Below are 18,628 nucleotides of genomic sequence, written 5' to 3'. Positions count from 1 at the left end.
GGCTCTCCCATTGCCTTCTGGGAGGCGTAGTGCCGGCTCTCCATTCCTTTCCCCCTACAGAACGGCCGCCGAATGGAAATGAATGAAAGGGAGGACTGCGTTTCCCCAAAAGCACCGCGGCGCGGCGTCTGAGCTACGGGTCGCGAGAAGGGGCAAAACGCGCTCACCAGGTGCTGTCCGCGCCCCTTTGGGATAGGGACTGATGCGGGAGGGAGGCGGAAGAGGATGGAGGAGAAGGCCCTGCGCAGCGGGAGCAGCTCCAGCAGCACCAAGCCCTACCTGGAGAAGCTCACCCTGGGGGTGACCCGCATCCTAGGTAAGGTGGAGGTGGCATGCCTGGTTGCTAAGGAAACGACCAAGGGATGGAGCCGCAAAGAGCCTTTCTTCCCTCTTGTTCATTGCATGGCGCTTCCCCCTCACAACAGCCCTGTGAGGGAGGCCAGGCTGACCTATATTTTTCCTCACAACAACCCTGTGAGGTAAATTCTTCTCCTCTCCCCCACCTTCCCCCACCTCCTTTCCCTCAAGACTTTTCCTTCTGGTTTTCCCTTGGCAACCCTTTCCTGTTTTGTGGGGCCCATTGCAGTAGGACCCCCTCCTAAAGTGGCTCTCTGCTATCAACCTAGCTTCCTTCCGGGCTTGAGAATCTCCCCAGCCAGTTCTTTCCTCTCAGCCTAGCCTGCCTCGCAGGGTCATTGTGATGACAAAATGTGGGAGAAGATAATGGCGTGCCCCATCTTGGGCTCCTCAGAGCAAAGGTGGGATATCAATGTAATGAACAAAAATGCTCCAGGGCTACTTTTTTATTGCATTTTTATTACAAGTTTACCTCCAAGGAGCCCAATGTGGCATAGATGGTTCTCTCCCTCCTCATTTACCGTAATCACTGACACCCACCCACCCCCAGTCACCTAGTGAACTTCATGGCCAAGTGGGGATTCAAACTCTGGTCTCCCAAGTCTCAGCCAACACTCCAGCCACTGCACCACACTGCCTCTCCTTTGACCTTAAAGGTAAAGGTACCCCTGCCCGTACGGGCCAGTCGTGTCCGACTCTAGGGTTGCGCACCCATCTCGCTTAAGAGGCCGGGAGCCAGCGCTGTCCGGAGACACTTCCGGGTCACGTGGCCAGCATGACAAAGCTGCTCTGGCGAGCCTGCACCAGTGCAGCGCACGGAAACACCGTTTACCTTCCCGCTAGAAAGCAGTCCCTATTTATCTACTTGCACTTAAGGGTGCTTTCAAACTGCTGGGTGGGCAGGAGCTGGGACCAAAAGACGGGAGCTCACCCCGCCTCGGGGATTCGAACCGCCGACCATACGATCGGCAAGTCCTAGGCACTGAGGTTTTACCCACAGCGCCACCCGCGTCCCCCCTTTGACCTTGCTATGGCATAAAATCCTGCCTGGACCGTCTCATGTTTTGGACCTGACCTTCAGAAATAAGTTACCCCCCAAAATAAGTTACCTTTGCTTGGAGGAAAAATACCTGCTACTTTTTCTTCTTTTTAAAGGACTGCCTTCTCCAAAGCGTACATGGCTCTTTTAATAGTGTAATCTTCTGTTTTGCCCTTGGGATATTTCTAATCTAACATCCAGGCTTTTAAGACAGAATTTCCCGTTTGATCTAGGATTTGGTTCAGGCCCCTTCAGAAACTGCCGCTCACTCATCCCTCGATACCTTTGTGCAACCTCCGTCCCCCGTCCTGCCTGTGTTCCCTTTGATCTCAGGAGAACCAAATTTATTCTGTTTATAATTTGCCGGCTTGTTAAATGCTCCCGTGGCAGTGGTGCGGAGGAGGAAGGCCCCGCTGGATGACTGGCCCTTTCCATAAAGGAGATCTGTATTTTCGTATTAAGGCTGGAACTAAATGATTTTAGGCGTGAACCCCAGAATAGAGCACCGGAGACTGTTTTGCAGGGAGCCCAGGGGGATGAACTAAATGACCTAATAGGATTTCCCCCCATCTTTTACCTTTGATGCTTCAAAGGGCTCCTTAAGGGTGGGGCCCCTATCTGTCCTCTTCTATTTTCCATGCAGAAACCTAAGATCTGCCTGCTTGATAGCTTCCAAACACCGTGTGCTGTGCAGCGACTTTCTTCCTCTAATTACGTCTTCCCCAAAACCAGTGACCTCTGGGAGATTTGGAGCTGATGGAAGCTGTAATGCAGTGGTGTCATGGACCGGCTGGATGCAGAGAAGTGGTAGGAGGCACAAGCTGGGGAACCCCCAGGGGAACCCCCAGGGGAAGAAGGCTCTTGGAATCCGAATCAAAGAAAAGCCTTCAACGACTAGGACCCAAATTATCTCAGGGCCTTCCTGATTCCTAGTTCTTCAAGCACTGAGAATCTCTGGTGGTTCCCAGCACCCCCCAGTTTCATCTAGTCTTCACTTGGGATTTACCCTTTAGTGTGACAAGCCAAGCCCTGTGGAACTCCCTGCTACTAGAGGTTTGTCCTTCAGAGATCTTTGGAAAGCTTTGTTTGCTTGTAAGTTTACAAACTCAGTTAGAGGTGTGAGCTTGCTTTTGTTGTGTAATGTTACTGATATTAGGTGTAATTTGAGACGAACATATGCCTATCAACAGAAAGAAAGCTTTCTCTTTTCTGATGTTACATATTTGTTCAAAATCCCTCTTCGCAACAACAGGTCATGGAGAACTGTAGAATAATAGCCAATGCTCCTGAAAAGAAGCATGCATGCAGTTTCTGGCAATATTCACAAAAATTATTTTTATACTATACTATACTGAAATGTTCAAATGTGTTTTTTTTCCCCCTGCCACACTTGCCATTCTCCCCTGCCACCCGCTTTGAGAAACACTGCTCTCAGGGGTGTTGGGCATGTCCCCACCAATTATTCTCCCTCTGTTAAATTGGGCCTGTAATGATGAACTGAAGAATCAGGGGAAACTCACCTGCTTCTGGGTCCTGCTTTGAAGAGCACCCTCCGTGTGTGCGACGCATCCTTCCTCTCGATGCTGCCGCTCTGATAGCTGTTAGTTTAGGAGGCACGAGTTTTCAGGGCATGTAATCCAGGGCAGCAGAGAACCAGACATAGCGATGACATCAGGCAGCAGGCAGGCAGCTCAAGAAGAAAAGCGATGCAAACCTGGAAAGAGCTGGCTCCGCGGATGCAAAGTTATAGATGCAGCAGGGCAAGGGGTCAGTCTTGACATAGGCCGACAAGAATGCTGAGGGGGAGAGATGATAGGGCTCTCAGACAACAGCTGGATACTGCAGGCCTGTTTCTGTCCATCGGGGCCAAGCAAAGTATAGGAGAAAGACAAATGTTGGAAGTGATATAATGGACAAGAGGGCCAGCTGCACATCAAGGCTTGTTTGTTTATTAAATTTGTACACTGCCCTGCACCTATAGGTCTCAGAGTGGATCACAATATAAAACCACAGTATGAAGAACACAAAATACATAATAAAAATAGGAACAAAAACGTAATAGTATAGTAATAGTGTTTCCAATAACACCCCCCCCCCCTTGTTTGCTGGCCAGCACACTCCACAAAAGAAGGATGCCCTCCAGATGTTGGGAAATGATTGTAGTTTAATGGTAGAACATCTGCATTACACGCAGAAAGTCCCAGGTTCAATCTCCATCATTTGCAGATAGAGAGCTTCCCTACCTGAAACCCTGGAGAGCATCTGAACCCTGGAGACAATGGTGAACTAGGTGGCCCAACAGTCTGGTTGAGCATAAGCAGTTTCCTATGTCTCAGTGTTGCAGTACTCTAACTCCCATTTCTGCACATATAGAATCCTAGCTGCTATTGTTACATACAGAAACAACTTTAACTAATTATAACTGACCACAGGTCACCACAGCCAAAAACTGCAGCTCACCTTGCAATGATAAACACTAAATTGAGACAAGACAATTTAAGGAAAATTCACCAGAAACTATTCACTTTGGTTGTTGTTAGTGGCTGTGGACATGCCATAACATTACAGCACATGACCCCCCTCCCCCCCCCCCCAAGAATCATGGGAACTGCGGTTTACCTCTAAACACAGTGCTATAGGTCCCAGTGCAACACATGACTGGCTTATCCTAGAGATCACTGCGTGCAAAAACTTGCGGTGCCAGAAGATGTTGAGCCTAATATTTACCCTGGAATCCCAACCACCTTTGCCCAGGACAATGTACGACACCCTGGACTCAGTCATTCAAACAGTTATGTTGAGACTCAGTTAAATTGTCCTATGCCCTAGGGCCCCTCTTTTCAAGTTTATCTAAATCGTGGAGCACCAATTAGTGGAACAGTGTGATAGATGGGTTGGAATTAGGTGGAACGAAGGAAGATTCGGGTTTAAATTGCTATAAAGGCTGATCAATAGATCCATACATATCACGTAGCTTGATATTGTGCATGAGCTTTGACACACTTTATGCTGTGGTGCGAAAGGCATTATAACGAGGCTTGGGCACAAAACCCAATCCTAGCTGTAAGAGGCGCAGGTCAATTCTGTATCCAGGGCAGCTGTCTACCAACTCCACCTGGTACGCAGGCTGAGACCCTACCTGCCCGCGGACTGTCTCGCCAGAGTGGTGCATGCTCTAGTTATCTCCCGCTTGGACTACTGCAATGCGCTCTACATGGGGCTACCTTTGAAGGTGACTCGGAAACTACAGCTAATCCAGAATGCGGCAGCTAGATTGGTGACTGGGGGCAGCCGCCGAGACCACATAACACCGGTCTTGAAAGACCTACATTGGCTCCCAGTACTTTTCCGAGCACAATTCAAAGTGCTGGTGTTGACCTTTAAAGCCCTAAATGGCCTCGGCCCAGTATACCTGAAGGAGCGTCTCCACCCCCATCGTTCTGCCCGGACGCTGAGGTCCAGCGCCGAGGGCCTTCTGGCAGTTCCCTCATTGCGAGAAGCAAAGCTACAGGGAACCAGGCAGAGGGCCTTTTCGGTAGTGGCGCCCGCCCTGTGGAATGCCCTCCCATCAGATGTCAAAACGATAAACAACTACCTGACATTCAGAAGACATCTTAAGGCAGCCCTGTTCAGGGAAGTTTTTAATGTATGATATTTTAGTGTTTTTTGGTTTCTATGGAAGCCGCCCAGAGTGGCTGAGGAAACCCAGCCAGATGGGCAGGGTACAAATAATAAATTATTATTATTATTATTATTATTATTATTATTAAGACCTGTTCTTCCTCCGATGTTGAGGTGCGGGATGAGTTGTAGACTATTAATATCTCTTCCTTTGCAGGGTACATCTGCCCCCTTGAAAATCCTGTTTATCGTTTCCGAATCTGTTTCTGGAGTAAAGGACGTAAAGTGGAATATCGTTCATCTATGGCCGACTGCAATGTGATGCCAAGAGTCACTAGCAGACCTGGTTACGTTAAAAGACCTAGGTCTAGAGTCAGGCTAGTTACTTATCCAGACCTCATGGCGAGTTCTTTTTGCTGAGTTGCTCTTCAGATGCCCTTCTGTCCAAAGGGGCTCCAAGTGAGCTAACCAACCAGCGGGCCATTTCCCCTCTTGCAGGATGGCTTTCTTCTTAAAGAAGAAGAAAAGTTCATCAAAAGTTTATCCAGTTAATTTACAAGAGAGTGTCGCCCAGGACCCTGCTGCCCAAAGAACATACCAGCTCTTGCCAGTGCTGGTGAAGCCTCCTCAAGCACGTGCAGAGGCCCGGAGGAAGAACCAAGTCCAGCCAGTTGTTTTCCCTGAGTTACTACAGCACCAGGCCAATACAGTTCAGCGGGTCAGCAGCAGACCAGACGAAAAGCATTCTGGGCCAGTGTTCCCAGGTGAGTAGGCAGACCCAGATCCCTTTCGGGTTCCTCTTTTCAAGGCCTGCATCATACGAGGCTGTTGTCTCTCTTGGTTTCCTTTTATCTCTGGGCACAAGCCCCACCCACCCAGGCCCTAAGGAAGTCAGGTTATCCTCCGCCAGGGCCAGGGCCTTCTCAGTGATTGCTCCAACCTGGTGGAATGCTCTGTCGCATGAGGCCAGGGCCCTGCAGGATTTAAGCTCCTTCCGCAGGGCCTGTAAGACAGAGCTATTCTGCCTTGCTTTCAGTTTGAACTGATCTTTTATTCCCTTTCCTTCCCTCCCTCTCCCCTTTTTATGAAGATTACCTGCTCTGGGATCCCACACCTAATTCTCCCCTGGTCTCCTCACTGGCCCAAGTAGGACTAATTTAGCCTGGTGATCATCTAATGTTTATTGGATGGATTTTCTCCCAAATTGATTTTTGAATTCTGAATTTATTGTTATTCATGTTTCATACTGTATTTTATGCTTTTTTTGTTGCATCAATTAAGTGTTTTAATTTTGTTGTTAGCTGCCTGAGCCCGGTTTTCTGAACCAGGAAGGGCAGGGTATAAATAAAATTTTATTATTATTATTATTATTATTATTATTATTATAGCATGTCCATGGCTACAGCCTGCACCAAAAAAATCACGCATCCACTGTTGCGTGGGGCCACAATGGCACAAAAATGTGGTTACAAAGCATAGATCCACATGGATCCTCAGGATTTTTGCATTGGGCTACTCCAATCTCACCGTCAAATCACGTCTGTGGCCACAGCATGAACCACAAAAATCATATATCCACTGTTTCGTTCAGAACATTTTTTTTTCTTGTTTTCCTCTAAAAACTAGGCGCGTCTTATGGAGCGAAAGATACGGTTTTAGTTTGGCGTTTGTGTTCCCTTTTAATAAGAATAATAAGTGCTGGGGAGGCCAGAGATTCACACTGTGGCCCAAAATAACAAGGTGGAGCCAGTAGTCTTCCCAGAGCTGGTACAGCGCCAGACCAGCACCCTTCAGCCAGTCAACAGAAAGCCGGACTCCAGGCAGCAGCGGCACTTGCCCTTGCTGAAAAAGAAGAGCCCCAAGGATTCTGGGCCAGCGTTCCCAGGTGAGTAGGCAGAACCAGATCCCTTTCGGGTTCCCCTTGGCAAGGCCTGCGTCATACAAGGCTGGGGTCTCTCTTGGTTTCCTTGATCTCTGGGCACAAGTCCCACCCACCGCACCCCTCCTTTTTAAAGAGACTTGTAACATGGAGCAGGGACTTCTGGGTGGCTGCCCCTCTTCTGCGTTGCTGAGGATTGGACTAGGTGGCTCCGCAGGTCCCTTCAGATGCTACAGTTCTATGATCCCTGTTCAGATACGGCATGCATCTGCTCATCGCAACAGTCAAGAAGCCCCCTGACAAAGAACTTGCCGTTTTTTCGTGTATAAGATGAGATATTTGTGGAGTATGGTGGTTAAAGGGTTAACCCCTAGTGGTGTCATGTATCTAGGGCTGGAGCTTCGTTCAGGAAGCTGCGTCAGTTCTTTGTCCGTGAGTTACTTTCAGTTTTTACGCTGAGAGATGCTGAGACACAGAGCATGTTTTGTTCTCCGGCACAGAGAATGCCTCCAAGTTCTGATGGATTTATTGCTTGTAAGTAAACGCTGTTAAAAAGAGAACAGCTTGTGGACTCTTCCTTACTCTTTCTCACACAGAGGCAACACTGCAACTCTGCATACTGCTTAAGATAGCTCCTGACTAAAGCCTGCGCTGAGAAACACAGCAGAAGTTTTGCACAGAGGGAGTGTACTGGACACGCAGTTATTCACAGGTTATGGGAAGCAATGTTTATTTTGCCGGGTGTGAGAAGAGACCACAAGGAAAGAGGCCAGCTTTGAACTCCTGCCTGAGAAGGGGGCAGTCCTGAGTTTGCTGGTGAAGCAGGAGCTTGCAGCAGACTGCATCTTCAGGGGACCGGCTGGCAGAAGCGTGAGTAAAGCTTATAAGCCCCGGGGGAAGATGGCGCAGGCTCAAGAGGCTTTTAACATGCTCTTTGGAAAGCTAACTGGCCCCAACTGGGATGAGTGGTCCGTCAGAATGAAGTACTGGCTGCTGGGAGAACAGCTCTGGTCTTGCATGCATCCCCCACTACCTTAAGCTGCTGAGAAAGCTAGTGAGGCTGTGCTGGTCCCGGAGGGGTTACCGTGAGCCATGGTCCGAGTCCAGTCCTGGGTCGAGGGTGTGGAGGCTGTCTGTCAAGGGCGAAGCGGGGTCCAAGGCAAGGAGCCGGGCATGGTCAGGAACTCCGGAAGAGCAGGTCAGAGTGCTGGCAGCAACAGGTTTCCAGCAATGTTGCTCCCACAACTTGGGACTGGGCTGACTGGCCTTTATCTCCTATGGGGCCTAGGGCGGTCCCGGCCCACAGGTGACTTGCCTCTCCTGGCCTTAAGGTGGGCACTCCTCCTGAGAGAACTTAGTTCCCTCCGTCTCTCTGCCCTGAGCCTCTGCAGCTCAGGAGAGGCTGGAGGGTTACTGGACCCAGAGGCAACCTCACCTTCCCCTGACCGGGCTGGGAGAGGAGCACCTGCAGGCAATGGGTCCTCAATCACCTCCAGAGCCAGAGTGGATTCATCTGGTGTCTGCTTCTAAGGATCCGGCACAGATGCGGGCCCTTCAGATTCAAGCCCCTGCCCTGGCTCAGCCGGCCCTGGAGACGGGGACTCCTGTGCAGGCTGGGATTCTTCAGGTTCAGCCTCTGAATCAGATTCCCAGGCCATCACAGAGGCGGACGTGGCTGCAGCTCTGGAAAAGGAGCCGTGGGTGCTGGGCATACTAAAAGCAAGCGTGGATGCTTGGCTTTTGCCTCATGTAGAGGGCATTAAGGAGTCCCGGGTCGCTTGGCAGGCACTGGAGAAGGCGTTTGTAGCCACAGTGGGAGCCAAAGACCGAGAGGGGACTGTGAGCCCAGTGGGGGCTGAAAGGAGCCCAGTGAGGGCTGAAGGCAACGTTCCTGGAAGCTGTTCCTATGCTTCAACACATCTGTGCGATGAACAGGGAGAGAGGCAGAGAGCTGGGAGGAAAGCAGTGGCAAGCTGTTCCTCAGGAAGCTGGGCACCCAGGAGTGGGGGTGCAGACAGCAGCTGTAAGAGCTCTGTGAAAGCCAAAGTCTCCAAGAGTTGTTTTCGCTGTGAGAGCTGTTCTGCAGGGGCTCAAGAATGCAAGGTCAGCCGGCAGAGAAAGCAAATAAGCGAAGGTTCTCAGACAGCGAAGCATGAGAACACTGGCAGAGGCCCTAGTGGGGGCGGAAGTGTTTCCATGGCAATGTTGGAATGTCAACAATCAGCCACTCTCTCTTTTATCGTGGACAATGGAGCGACTCACACTCTAGTGCCATCTGGTGGGCTTCTTTGAAATTGCAAGTCTGAAAAGTGGACGATATGTGTCATTGGCTGATGGATCGAAGAGACAGTTAACTGAGACTGGCATGTTGTATTGTTCTTTTCTAGATCATGAAGTCCAAGCTTTTGTGGTTCCTGTGAAGAGAATCAGAACTTACAGGGTTAACAGTTCTGAGTGATGTCTCACATCATGAGGCGTGGTTATGTTTCACATACGGGAGTGTTCTCTGTGTGTGATCTTTTTCGGTTTTGACCGAGAGGCGAAAGATGTGCACTCTGTCGCCGGGATGTTGTAGGCTGAATTTATGATGTTTTTCTACACGATTAAAGACTGTTGGAGATAAGCAAGAAAGCCTGCGTGCAGTCTGATTTATTACACACACATTGCAACAGTTTTCTACCATTGCGAAGACTCTGCTACACGAAGCTGACGGTGAGCTGCCCACGGGAGTCCTGAGAGGCGCAGGGAAGCGTGCCGGACTCCATCCAACAGCCACAGTTCCTGAGATCGCCAACTGTCTTTTAAGTGTGTCCGCTCTTGTAGCTGATGGCTTCAGTGTAAAGTTTGCAAATAACGTGTTCTTTTTTCAGGGATGGGAAGAAGCTATACAGTACTAAGTGCAAAGATAGGCTGTTCATGGTGGAGATGCCTATTGCTAATGTTGCTGTTGTGAACCCCCTGAAGAGGCACAAGTGCAATGCGCAAACGTGCCACCACACAATGGTTGTGTACATCTTTGGCACAGGAGATTTTCCCACACAGGGTGGTCCTACGTTAACAAGGCCCCAAAGAATACTGAGGGGTGTAAGTTTAAGGGATGTGACAAGTTCTTAGATTGCAGAGCCTGTAAACAATCTAAGGTAACCACATGCACATATCCTAGATCCACTAGAAAGACCAGCAGGCCCTTTGAGCTAGTCCATGCAGATTTGTGTGGCCCCATGCAGGTAGTGTCTTTGGGTGGATCCAAACACGTTCTGTTGCTGATCGATGATTTTTTGAAAAACTCATGGATTTTTACGGTCTGACAAAAGAGTGAGGCTGCTGCATTGATTAAAGATTGGATCACAGCAGTAGAGATAAGATTTTCCACGAGATTGGTGTCCTTTCAAAGTGATAGAGGCTCCTCTTATACATGGGTAGTGCTGAGGGGGGATGGGCGGTTGGTTGTAGCCACCAGGAGGAGATTTCCAGCAGTGATTTCTTTGCTGTGGAAAGCGCTGTTGTTGATTGGCTGCTGCTGTGGCAATCGGGCAGATGATAGGTGACTTGGTTGATGCGTGCAATTTGATTAATGGCTACCCCCCCCCCAAAAAAAAAGCTCAACTCTGGGCAATCCCCTCCCAAAAAAGCTTAACAAGTCTTGGCAATCTCTCCCCATTTTCTAAATACTGAGTACCCAAAAATAGGGGGCGTCTTATACACGGGGACATGTTATACACAGAAAAATGTGGTACCTTTCCCTCTCGTCCGCCTCATTTACTCCTCTCTCTCTCTCTTTCTCAAGAGCTCCCAGATGAAAACTTCGGGGAATTGTTGACAGGTAAGAAGATGCTGGGAGGAAGAACATTCAGAGAAACTTTGGAGATGATGGATGAGAGGGAAATTTTAGACACCATCCTCCAACACCCGCATCCACTTCACTTCTCCAGGTGTGTGTGATGCAGGTTGGTTGATTGAACTCATGAGCTTTCCCATGTTTGTTATGAGGAGATATATTTAAATTATGGGGTTGCAAAAATGCATATACGGTACCTATAAAGATGTGACTGTCCAACGAGGCCTTACAAATAGGGGGAGAGAGAAGGCAAGCAAAATGTGAGAGAGGTATTGAAAGATATGTGAAATTGAATGCAGATTTCCAAAAAATAGCAAGGAGAGACAAGAAGGCCTTCTTAAATGAGCAATGCAAAGAAATAGAGGAAAACAACAGAATGGGGAGAGCCAGAGATCTGTTCAAAAAAATTGGAGATATGAAAGGAACATTTCGTACAAAGATTACCATAATAAAGGACAAAAGTGGAAAGGACCTAACAGAAGCAGAAGACATCAAGAAGAGGTGGCAAGAATACACAGAGGAATTATACCAGAAAGATATGGATGTCTCGTACACCCCAGGTAGTCTGGTTGCTGACCTTGAGCCAGACATCCTGGAGAGTGAAGTCAAATGGGCCTTAGAAAGCACTGCTAATAACAAAGCCAGTCGAAGTGATTATATTCCAGCTGAACTATTTAAAATTTTAAGATATGATGCTTTTACAGTTCTACGCTCAATATGCCAGCAAGTTTGGAAAATTCAGTAGTGGCCAGAGGATTGGAGATCAGTCTACATCCCAATCCGAAAGAAGGGCAGTGCCAAAGACTGCTCCAACTACCGCACAATTGTGCTCATTTCACATGCAAGCTTATGCTTAAAATTCTACAAGGCAGGCGGACTGAGAACTCCCAGAAGTGCAAGCTGGATTTCGAAGGGGCAGAGGAATCAGAGACCAAATTCCAAATATGTTTTCCAAATTATAGAGAAAGCTAAAGAGAAAAACATCTACTACTGTTTCATTGACCACCCAAAAGCATTTGACTGTGTCAACCACAGCAAACTATGGCAAGTTCTTAAAGAAATGGGAGTGCCTGATCTCCTCATCTGTCTTCTGAGAAATCTCTATGTGGGACAAGAAGCTACAGTTAGAACTGGATATGGAAGTACTGATTGGTTCAAAATTGAGACTGTATATTGTCTCCCTGCCTATTTAACTTATGCAGAATTCATCATGCGAAAGGCTGGATTGGATGAATCCCAAGACAGAATTAAGATTGCCGGAAGAAATATCAATAACCTCAGATATGCAGATGACACAACCTTGATGGCAGAAAGTGAGGAGGAATTAAAGAACCTTTTAATGAAGGTGAAAGAGGAGAGTGCAAAATATGGTCTGAAGATCAACATCAAAAAAACAAAGATCGTGGCCACTGGTCCCATCACCTCCTGGCAAATAGAAAGGGAAGAAATGGAGGCAGTGAGAAATTTTACTTTCTTGGGTTCCATGATCACTGCAGATGGTGACAGCAGTCACAAAATTAAAAGACGCCTGCTTCTTGGGAGAAAAGCAATGACAAACCTAGACAGCATCTGAAAAAGCAGAGACCACCTTGCCAACAAAGGTCCATATAGTTAAAGCTATGGTTTTCCCAGTAGTGAAAACTTTGATTTAAAAGATGCTTGGAGATTTAAGCATTCTATAAAAAAGATTTCACCCACTTTTCAGAACCGAACCAATCTGCCAGTAGCATAGATACGCTATGGATTTTGAAAGAAATACTGTAGAGAATAGTGGTAATACAGTCAAAAACAATTTCTGACCACAACCCCATGATGTTAACAAAGGGAGCCCTTTGAAGCATCAAAGGTAAAAGATGGGGGAAATCCTATTAGGTCATTTAGTTCATCCCCCTGGGCTCCCTGCAGAACAGTCTCTGGTGCTCTCTCCTAGGGTTCACGCCTAAAATCATTTCGTTCCAGCCTTAATACAAAAATACAGATCTCCTTTATGGAAAGGGCCAGTCATCCAGCGGGGAAAGTATCAGGTTTCTTCCTCCAAGCAAAGGTAGCTTAGTTGGGGGGGGGCAAGTGTCCCGAGGTTCAGGTCCAGGCAGCATTTCATGCCATAGCAAGGTCAAAGGAGAGGCAGTGTGGTGCAGTGGCTGGAGTGTTGACTGAGACTTGGGAGACCAGAGTTCGAATCCCCACTTGGCCATGAAGTTCACTAGGTGACCAGGCAGGGGGTGGGTGTCAGTCAGTGCCTGTCAGTCTAACCTACCTCACAGTGTTGTTGTGGTGATTAAATGAGGAGGGAGAGAACCATCTATGCCCCACTGGGCTCCTTGGAGGAAAACTTGCAATAAAATAAGTAGCCCTGGGACATTTTTGTTCATTACATTGATATCCCACCTTTGCTCTGAGGAGCCCAAGATGGGGCACGTCATTATCTTCTCCCACATTTTGTCATCACAACGACCCTGCGAGGCCGGTTAGGCTGAAAGGAAATAACTGGCTGCAGAGATTCTCATTATGGAATGGGGCATCCCTGTTTTCATCAGAGAAATGTTGGAGGGTATGTGGCTGCAGCACCTGCCTTCTCATCTCCCTGTGTCTGTATCTGTGGCATCAGCATCAGCCAGCCGCAGCCACCTTGCCTTCACCACCACAGATGTCTTCTAAGACATTTTGTCACTATTATCTATGTGTAGCACAGCCACAAACAGAGGCCCAGCAACACTGCCACATCCACAGTTATGCTATGGAACTCACTGCCACAAGACGCACAGGTGGCCACTAGCTTGGATGGCTTTAAAATCAGATTGGACAAATTCATGGAGGGTGGCTCTGCTCTGATGGCTCTGCTCTGCCTCCGTAGTTGGAATATATATAAAAAACAAAAAGCATTGTCCAATAGCACCTTAGAGACCAATTAGTTTGTTCTTGGTATGAGCTTTCGTGTGCATGCACACTTCTTCAGATACGCATGCACATGAAAGCTCATACCAAGAACAAGCCTAGTTGATCTCTAAGGTGCTACTGGACAATTTTTTAATCTATTTTTTTCTATTTCTGCTGCGTCAGACCAACACAGCTACCTACCTGAATCTAGATCCATAGTTGGAGGCAGCAATGCTTCTGAATACGACTTGCAGGAAACCACAGGAGGGTTCCAGTTTAACAACGGGTTGAATATTTTTTGGATTGATTTTTTAAAATGGCATTTGTTAGATTTGCAAATGTTAAATGCTTTTTTAAAAAAAATGATTGGTCCTTTTTCATCTTAAATTGTACTCTTGTGTATAAATATTATATTGAGTTGCATTGTCAAGTCAACCTTTTGGGACTGTTAAAAGAGGAAATTCCCTTAATATAGTCCCGATTCTTGTAGAGGAAAGGAACACCGTTTTGAGGCTCTTACCGGTCAGGAGTAACAAATAGAGACAAAAACAGTTAATATTAATGCAAGGCAGCAATTAAGCCCGATCGTTTATTGCAAAGAAAAGATCTGTTGCACCAGGGTCCCTGCTCAGTGGAGGAGCAACCCGAACAAAAGAAAACTCAGACATTTATACCTTTCATTTTCCATACAGAAGGAATGAGCAAGTGAAAAAAACAGGATGTCAGACTAGGTGCGGCATGAGGGATTTACAGGTAAATCATAAGGACAAATAGTTGTTAATGGTAGCATTTGTGGATACTTGATTTCTATGGTGTAGACAGTGTATACAAAAGGATTTAGGCAGATTCCTGTTTTTCCCATGTTTATTGATGGTTATGTATTGTTTGTTTTTCTGATTTTTCAGGAAGACTTTGAGTGATGCCTGGAGCAGATCCATAAGAGAAGAAACGAAGACAGGATTTTGGGTGTTTTCCGGTACTTTGCATATATAAGTGTGATTGTATAGCCTTGTTTTGAATAAAGTCATTCAACTTGTGAATTGGTCTGTGTGTGTACTATAGACTTCGTAGATGGCACTGTGTAGCCACGGATAACTATGACATTTCTTATTAGTATCAAAGTTTTGCAGATACATTGGTACAAATAAAGAAATACACAATTTTTTGTCAGCATTGAAAAGTAAAGATACAGAAGGTAACAGGTACAAAATACAGATACAGTAATACAGATACGTGAAATTTCAGTAAAAACTTAGTGACACAGTACAAGTGTATAGATGCAACGATGCAACAAATGTAATGTCAGCAGACGAACCTTGAGGGAATTTTTTGAGGGACTTTATAACTCACTTTATGATCGTTTATTATTCTTATAACAGGACCATAGAATAATCTACCAACTAAACCGGGGGTCGGCAAACTTTTCCGCCGGCGGGCCAGATCGCCCACGTGAGCACGCACACTTGTGCACATGCGCCCATGCCCGCCGCTCTTTCCCCGCTGGCTTTCGGAGCCACAGCGGGGGGAGAGAGTTTGCAGCTTCCTATTGGCTGCAGGAGCTTCCTGCAGCCAATAGGAAGCTGTGGCTGCGTCCTGGAAGTCAGTCCCCATGCGGAGGAACTGGAGCAGCATGGCAGTTTAGCTCCGTGCGGGGACTGACCGAGCGGGCGGCAATGGCTTCCTATCCTGCAGTCAATAGGATGCCATTGCTGCCCGCTCAGTCAGTCCCCGTGCCGAGCTAAACCGGACCTACGGCCAATTTTCAAACAGGCAAGTGCCTACATACGCTGCCCTCACACCAAGGAAAGAGCAATTGGGATGGCTTGCTTCACGGAGGTGAGAGTCGGAAACGGGGAATGCATGCAGGCGCTCCTGCTTTGAAACAACTGCACCCAGGCAGGCAAGGAAAGCAGAGGGTGTAAGAAGGTCTCCTGCGCCACCATTGATGGCTGGCAGGCCTGTACTCTGCCTAGGGCAGCAATTTCTACAGGCCTTAGATAAGAGCTGAGGGCAGTGTGCATTAACTAACTCCTTGCGCTCTGCTCCCCCTTTCTTCCCGCCCGGGGGGCCCTGCCCTCTGCCTGCCCCTCAGAGCCAGCATGGCACACAGGGCTGGGCTTTAGTGGCCGCAGCCTCTTCCCGTCCTCACCTGCTTTCCAGCAGCCTCTACAAAAGCCTTTCTCAACCTGTGGGTCCCCAGATGTCGCTGGACTACAACTCCCATCATCCCTAGCTAGCAAGGCCAGAGCTCAGTGATGATGGGAGTTGCAGTCCAACAACATCTGGGGACCCACAGGTTGAGAACCGCTGCTCTACCAGCTGCCCAAGGGAGGAGGCCAGCAGCAGTGACCACGGAGATGCCATGGAGGGGCAACGAGAGGCAGTGGCGTAGCGTGGGTTGTCAGCACCCGGGGCAAGGCAAGTAATTTGCGCCCTCTAACCCGTGGATTTGCGCCCCCTAACCCTAACCCCCAGATGTTGCGCCCGGTGCGGCCGGCCCCCCCCTGCACCCCCCACGCTACGCCACTGACGAGAGGCCCCCTTACAGCCGCCACTGTCATTGGGCACAAGCTCTGGCTCATTCTCCTCCCCGAGCTCGGTGGCGGCAGCTCTGGCATGGAAAACAGGGACATTCCGGGATCAAATCAGAAGCCGGTTGGCTTTCGTAATTCCGAGGCTGTCCCTGGAAAATCAGGACACTTGGAGGGTATGGGGTACCAGACTTCGGTTTCCGCGGCACAGATTTCCTCCTGCCCTGCCTACTTTCTTTGGCCTTGCACACATCAAGTGTTTTCTTTTCCAGCTCCTTTTCCACAGATAGGCTTGTTTTTCGTGAAGTATGACATTTTGGAGGTCCTGAGGGAGTGGATGGGCCAAGCCAGCCCCCTCATGCAGCTCTTCAGCATCCGAGGACTGGGCTACATGATGCAGCACCAGCTGGAGGTAAGAGATTGGTGGCGGGGGACACATTAGGAAGCGGCGTACAGATTAACCCCACAACGCTTTGAGGGAGCCATATCAGCCTTTCAAGGAGGCTGTTAAAATGAGATTCCTTTGTTCTGCTGCAGCCTTATTCTCAGGTGCAGATCAGCACAGGAAGGAAGCTGCCTTAAAGAGAGTCAGGCCAATGGTCTGGATACCTCAGGGTTGCCCACACGGACCGGCAGCAGCTCCCCAAGGTTTCTAGAGTCCCTCCCAACCCTGCGTGGAGATGCCAGGACTTGAACCCAGGACTTTCTGCATGCAAAGCAGACGCTCCCGCTCTGGCCCCTTCCCCTACTGGAGGCCCCCACCCTGCACAAGGACTCAGGAGAGAGCACCCGCTTGGGTTGTTTACTTTTGTGTGGGTCCCCAGATGTCGCTGGACTACAACTCCCATCACCTCTAGCTAGCAAGGCCAGAGCTCAGGGATGATGGGAGTTGTAGTCCAACAAAATCTGGGGATCCACAGGTTGAGAACCGCTGCTCTACCAGCTGCCCAAGGGAGGAGGCCAGCAGCAGTGACCACTGAGATGCCATGGAGGGGCAATGATAGGCCCCCTTACAGCCGCCACTGTCATTGGGGACAAGCACTCATCCTCCTCCCCAAGCTCGGTGGCGGTAGCTCTGGCAGGGAAAACAGGGACATTCCAGAATTAAATCAGAAGCCGGTTGGCTTTCATAATACCGGGGCTGTCCCTAGAAAATCAGGACAAACTTGGAGGGTATGGGGTAATGAACTTTGATTTTCATGGCACTTTCTTTGGCCTTGCACCCCATCAAGTGTTTTCTTTCTCAGCTCCTTTTTCACCGGGAGATTGGCTGCCTCTGCAGCAGAGAAAACATTGTGGACACTCTCCAAGAGTGGCTGGTGGCACCCAACCCCCTGATGCAGATGGGCGGCCTGCGAGGACTAAGCCATATTCTACAGGAACCGCTGGCGGTAAGAAATTGGTGGCAAGGGGCACATTATGAAGCGGTGTACAAATTAACCTAACAACGCCTTGCCTTTCAATGAGCCAGTTGAAAGGAGATTCCCTTATTCTGCTGCAGCCTTATTCTCAGGTGCAGACCAGCATAGGCAGGAGGCTGCCTTAAAGAGAGTCAGGCCAATGGTCTGGCTATCTCAGGGTTGCCTACACTGGTCAGCAGCAGAAAGGCTAATCTGGCACCTTGGTTGCCTTTCTGTCCACTCCCATCCCCAGGTGTCAAGATACAACCAGAAACTGCCAGCCACCTTAAGGGATCTCACAGAGTTGCTGAGGAGCACCAGGCCCGAACATCGGGAGACAGCAGCCGTATTGATAGGTAACTGAAAACAAAGCTCTTAAGATGAAGGGGGGTTTTAGGGCAGAAGTGGTATTTCAGCTAAAAAAACCTGGAGGCTGAGAGGCAGGGATGCAACTCCATGTGCCATGCACTGCCTGACTCTGTCCAAAGGAGAGCGCTAAAGGGAGGCTGCACCCAGAAAGTAGCTTTACTCTGCCTCTCTCCATCAGGCTTGGGGGCGCCTGACAGACCCTAGAAAGGACTGCTGCTGCTGCCACTGTCACCCAGGGCTGCGTTCCAGGAGCCTGAGGGCCCTGCCCTGCCTCTCTCCCCCTTTCTTGTGGGGACCTCACAGGCCCTAGAAAGGACTGCTGCTGCTGCCACCCAGGACTGCCTGCCAGGAGCCTGAGGGTCCTGCTCTGCCCTGCCTCTCTCCACCTGGCTGGGGGACGTGGCGCTGACAGGCTTCACAAGGACTGCGGCTGCTACTCGGAAGAGAGGGCTCCTCTTTTTAATAGTTTCAAATTATATTTTATCTGTGGCCTTTTAAATTGTGCTTTTTTGGTATGTTCTTTTGTTTGTGTGTTTCTTTCTCTGTTGGGGGTGGGTGGGTATTGGGTTGTGGATAGGTATAGTTTTGATCTTAAGGCGAGAGGGTCAGGGCTGCTTGGGAGTGGGCCCCAGCCAACAGAATGGCTGGGCATGTTCCACAGGGGGTGGGGTGTCCTGGGACATCCGATCTCAGTTATCACGGGCAGCAGGAGGAGTT

At 48.9% G+C, this 18,628-nt stretch overlaps 1 protein-coding gene across 10 annotated transcripts; it reads left to right on the top strand.

The window, feature by feature from the left end:
• The first annotated feature begins 17 nt into the window (after positions 1 to 17).
• Positions 18 to 18,299, top strand: LOC308579535 (uncharacterized protein). 10 transcript variants are annotated; one of them, XM_081214102.1, is made up of 9 exons: positions 159 to 316; positions 2,040 to 2,449; positions 5,235 to 5,781; positions 6,644 to 6,902; positions 10,684 to 10,828; positions 14,517 to 14,587; positions 17,390 to 17,533; positions 17,796 to 17,898; positions 18,090 to 18,299. In XM_081214102.1, the coding sequence occupies exons 5-9, from the start codon at positions 10,728 to 10,730 to the stop codon at positions 18,103 to 18,105; spliced, it is 435 nt and encodes a 144-aa protein (XP_081070228.1). In that variant the 5' UTR covers positions 159 to 316; positions 2,040 to 2,449; positions 5,235 to 5,781; positions 6,644 to 6,902; positions 10,684 to 10,727; the 3' UTR covers positions 18,106 to 18,299. The 10 variants fall into 10 exon arrangements, 1 of the variants encoding a protein (XP_081070228.1); XR_014004520.1 differs by lacking the exons at positions 159 to 316; positions 2,040 to 2,449; positions 5,235 to 5,781; positions 6,644 to 6,902; positions 18,090 to 18,299 and adding exons at positions 7,507 to 7,766; positions 14,304 to 14,364 and having other exon boundaries at positions 10,684 to 10,843; positions 17,796 to 17,967; XR_014004523.1 differs by lacking the exons at positions 2,040 to 2,449; positions 10,684 to 10,828; positions 17,390 to 17,533; positions 17,796 to 17,898; positions 18,090 to 18,299 and adding an exon at positions 12,950 to 14,364 and having other exon boundaries at positions 18 to 316; positions 6,644 to 6,962; positions 14,517 to 14,651.
• Positions 18,300 to 18,628: the final 329 nt, after the last annotated feature.

Source organism: Podarcis bocagei (genome assembly GCF_964188305.1).
Source record: "Podarcis bocagei genome assembly, contig: HAP1_SCAFFOLD_138, whole genome shotgun sequence".
NCBI classification, from domain to species: Eukaryota; Metazoa; Chordata; class Lepidosauria; order Squamata; family Lacertidae; genus Podarcis; species Podarcis bocagei.
The sequence above is the reverse complement of the archived record's forward strand: the minus strand, read 5'-3'. Positions and strand labels throughout refer to the sequence as shown.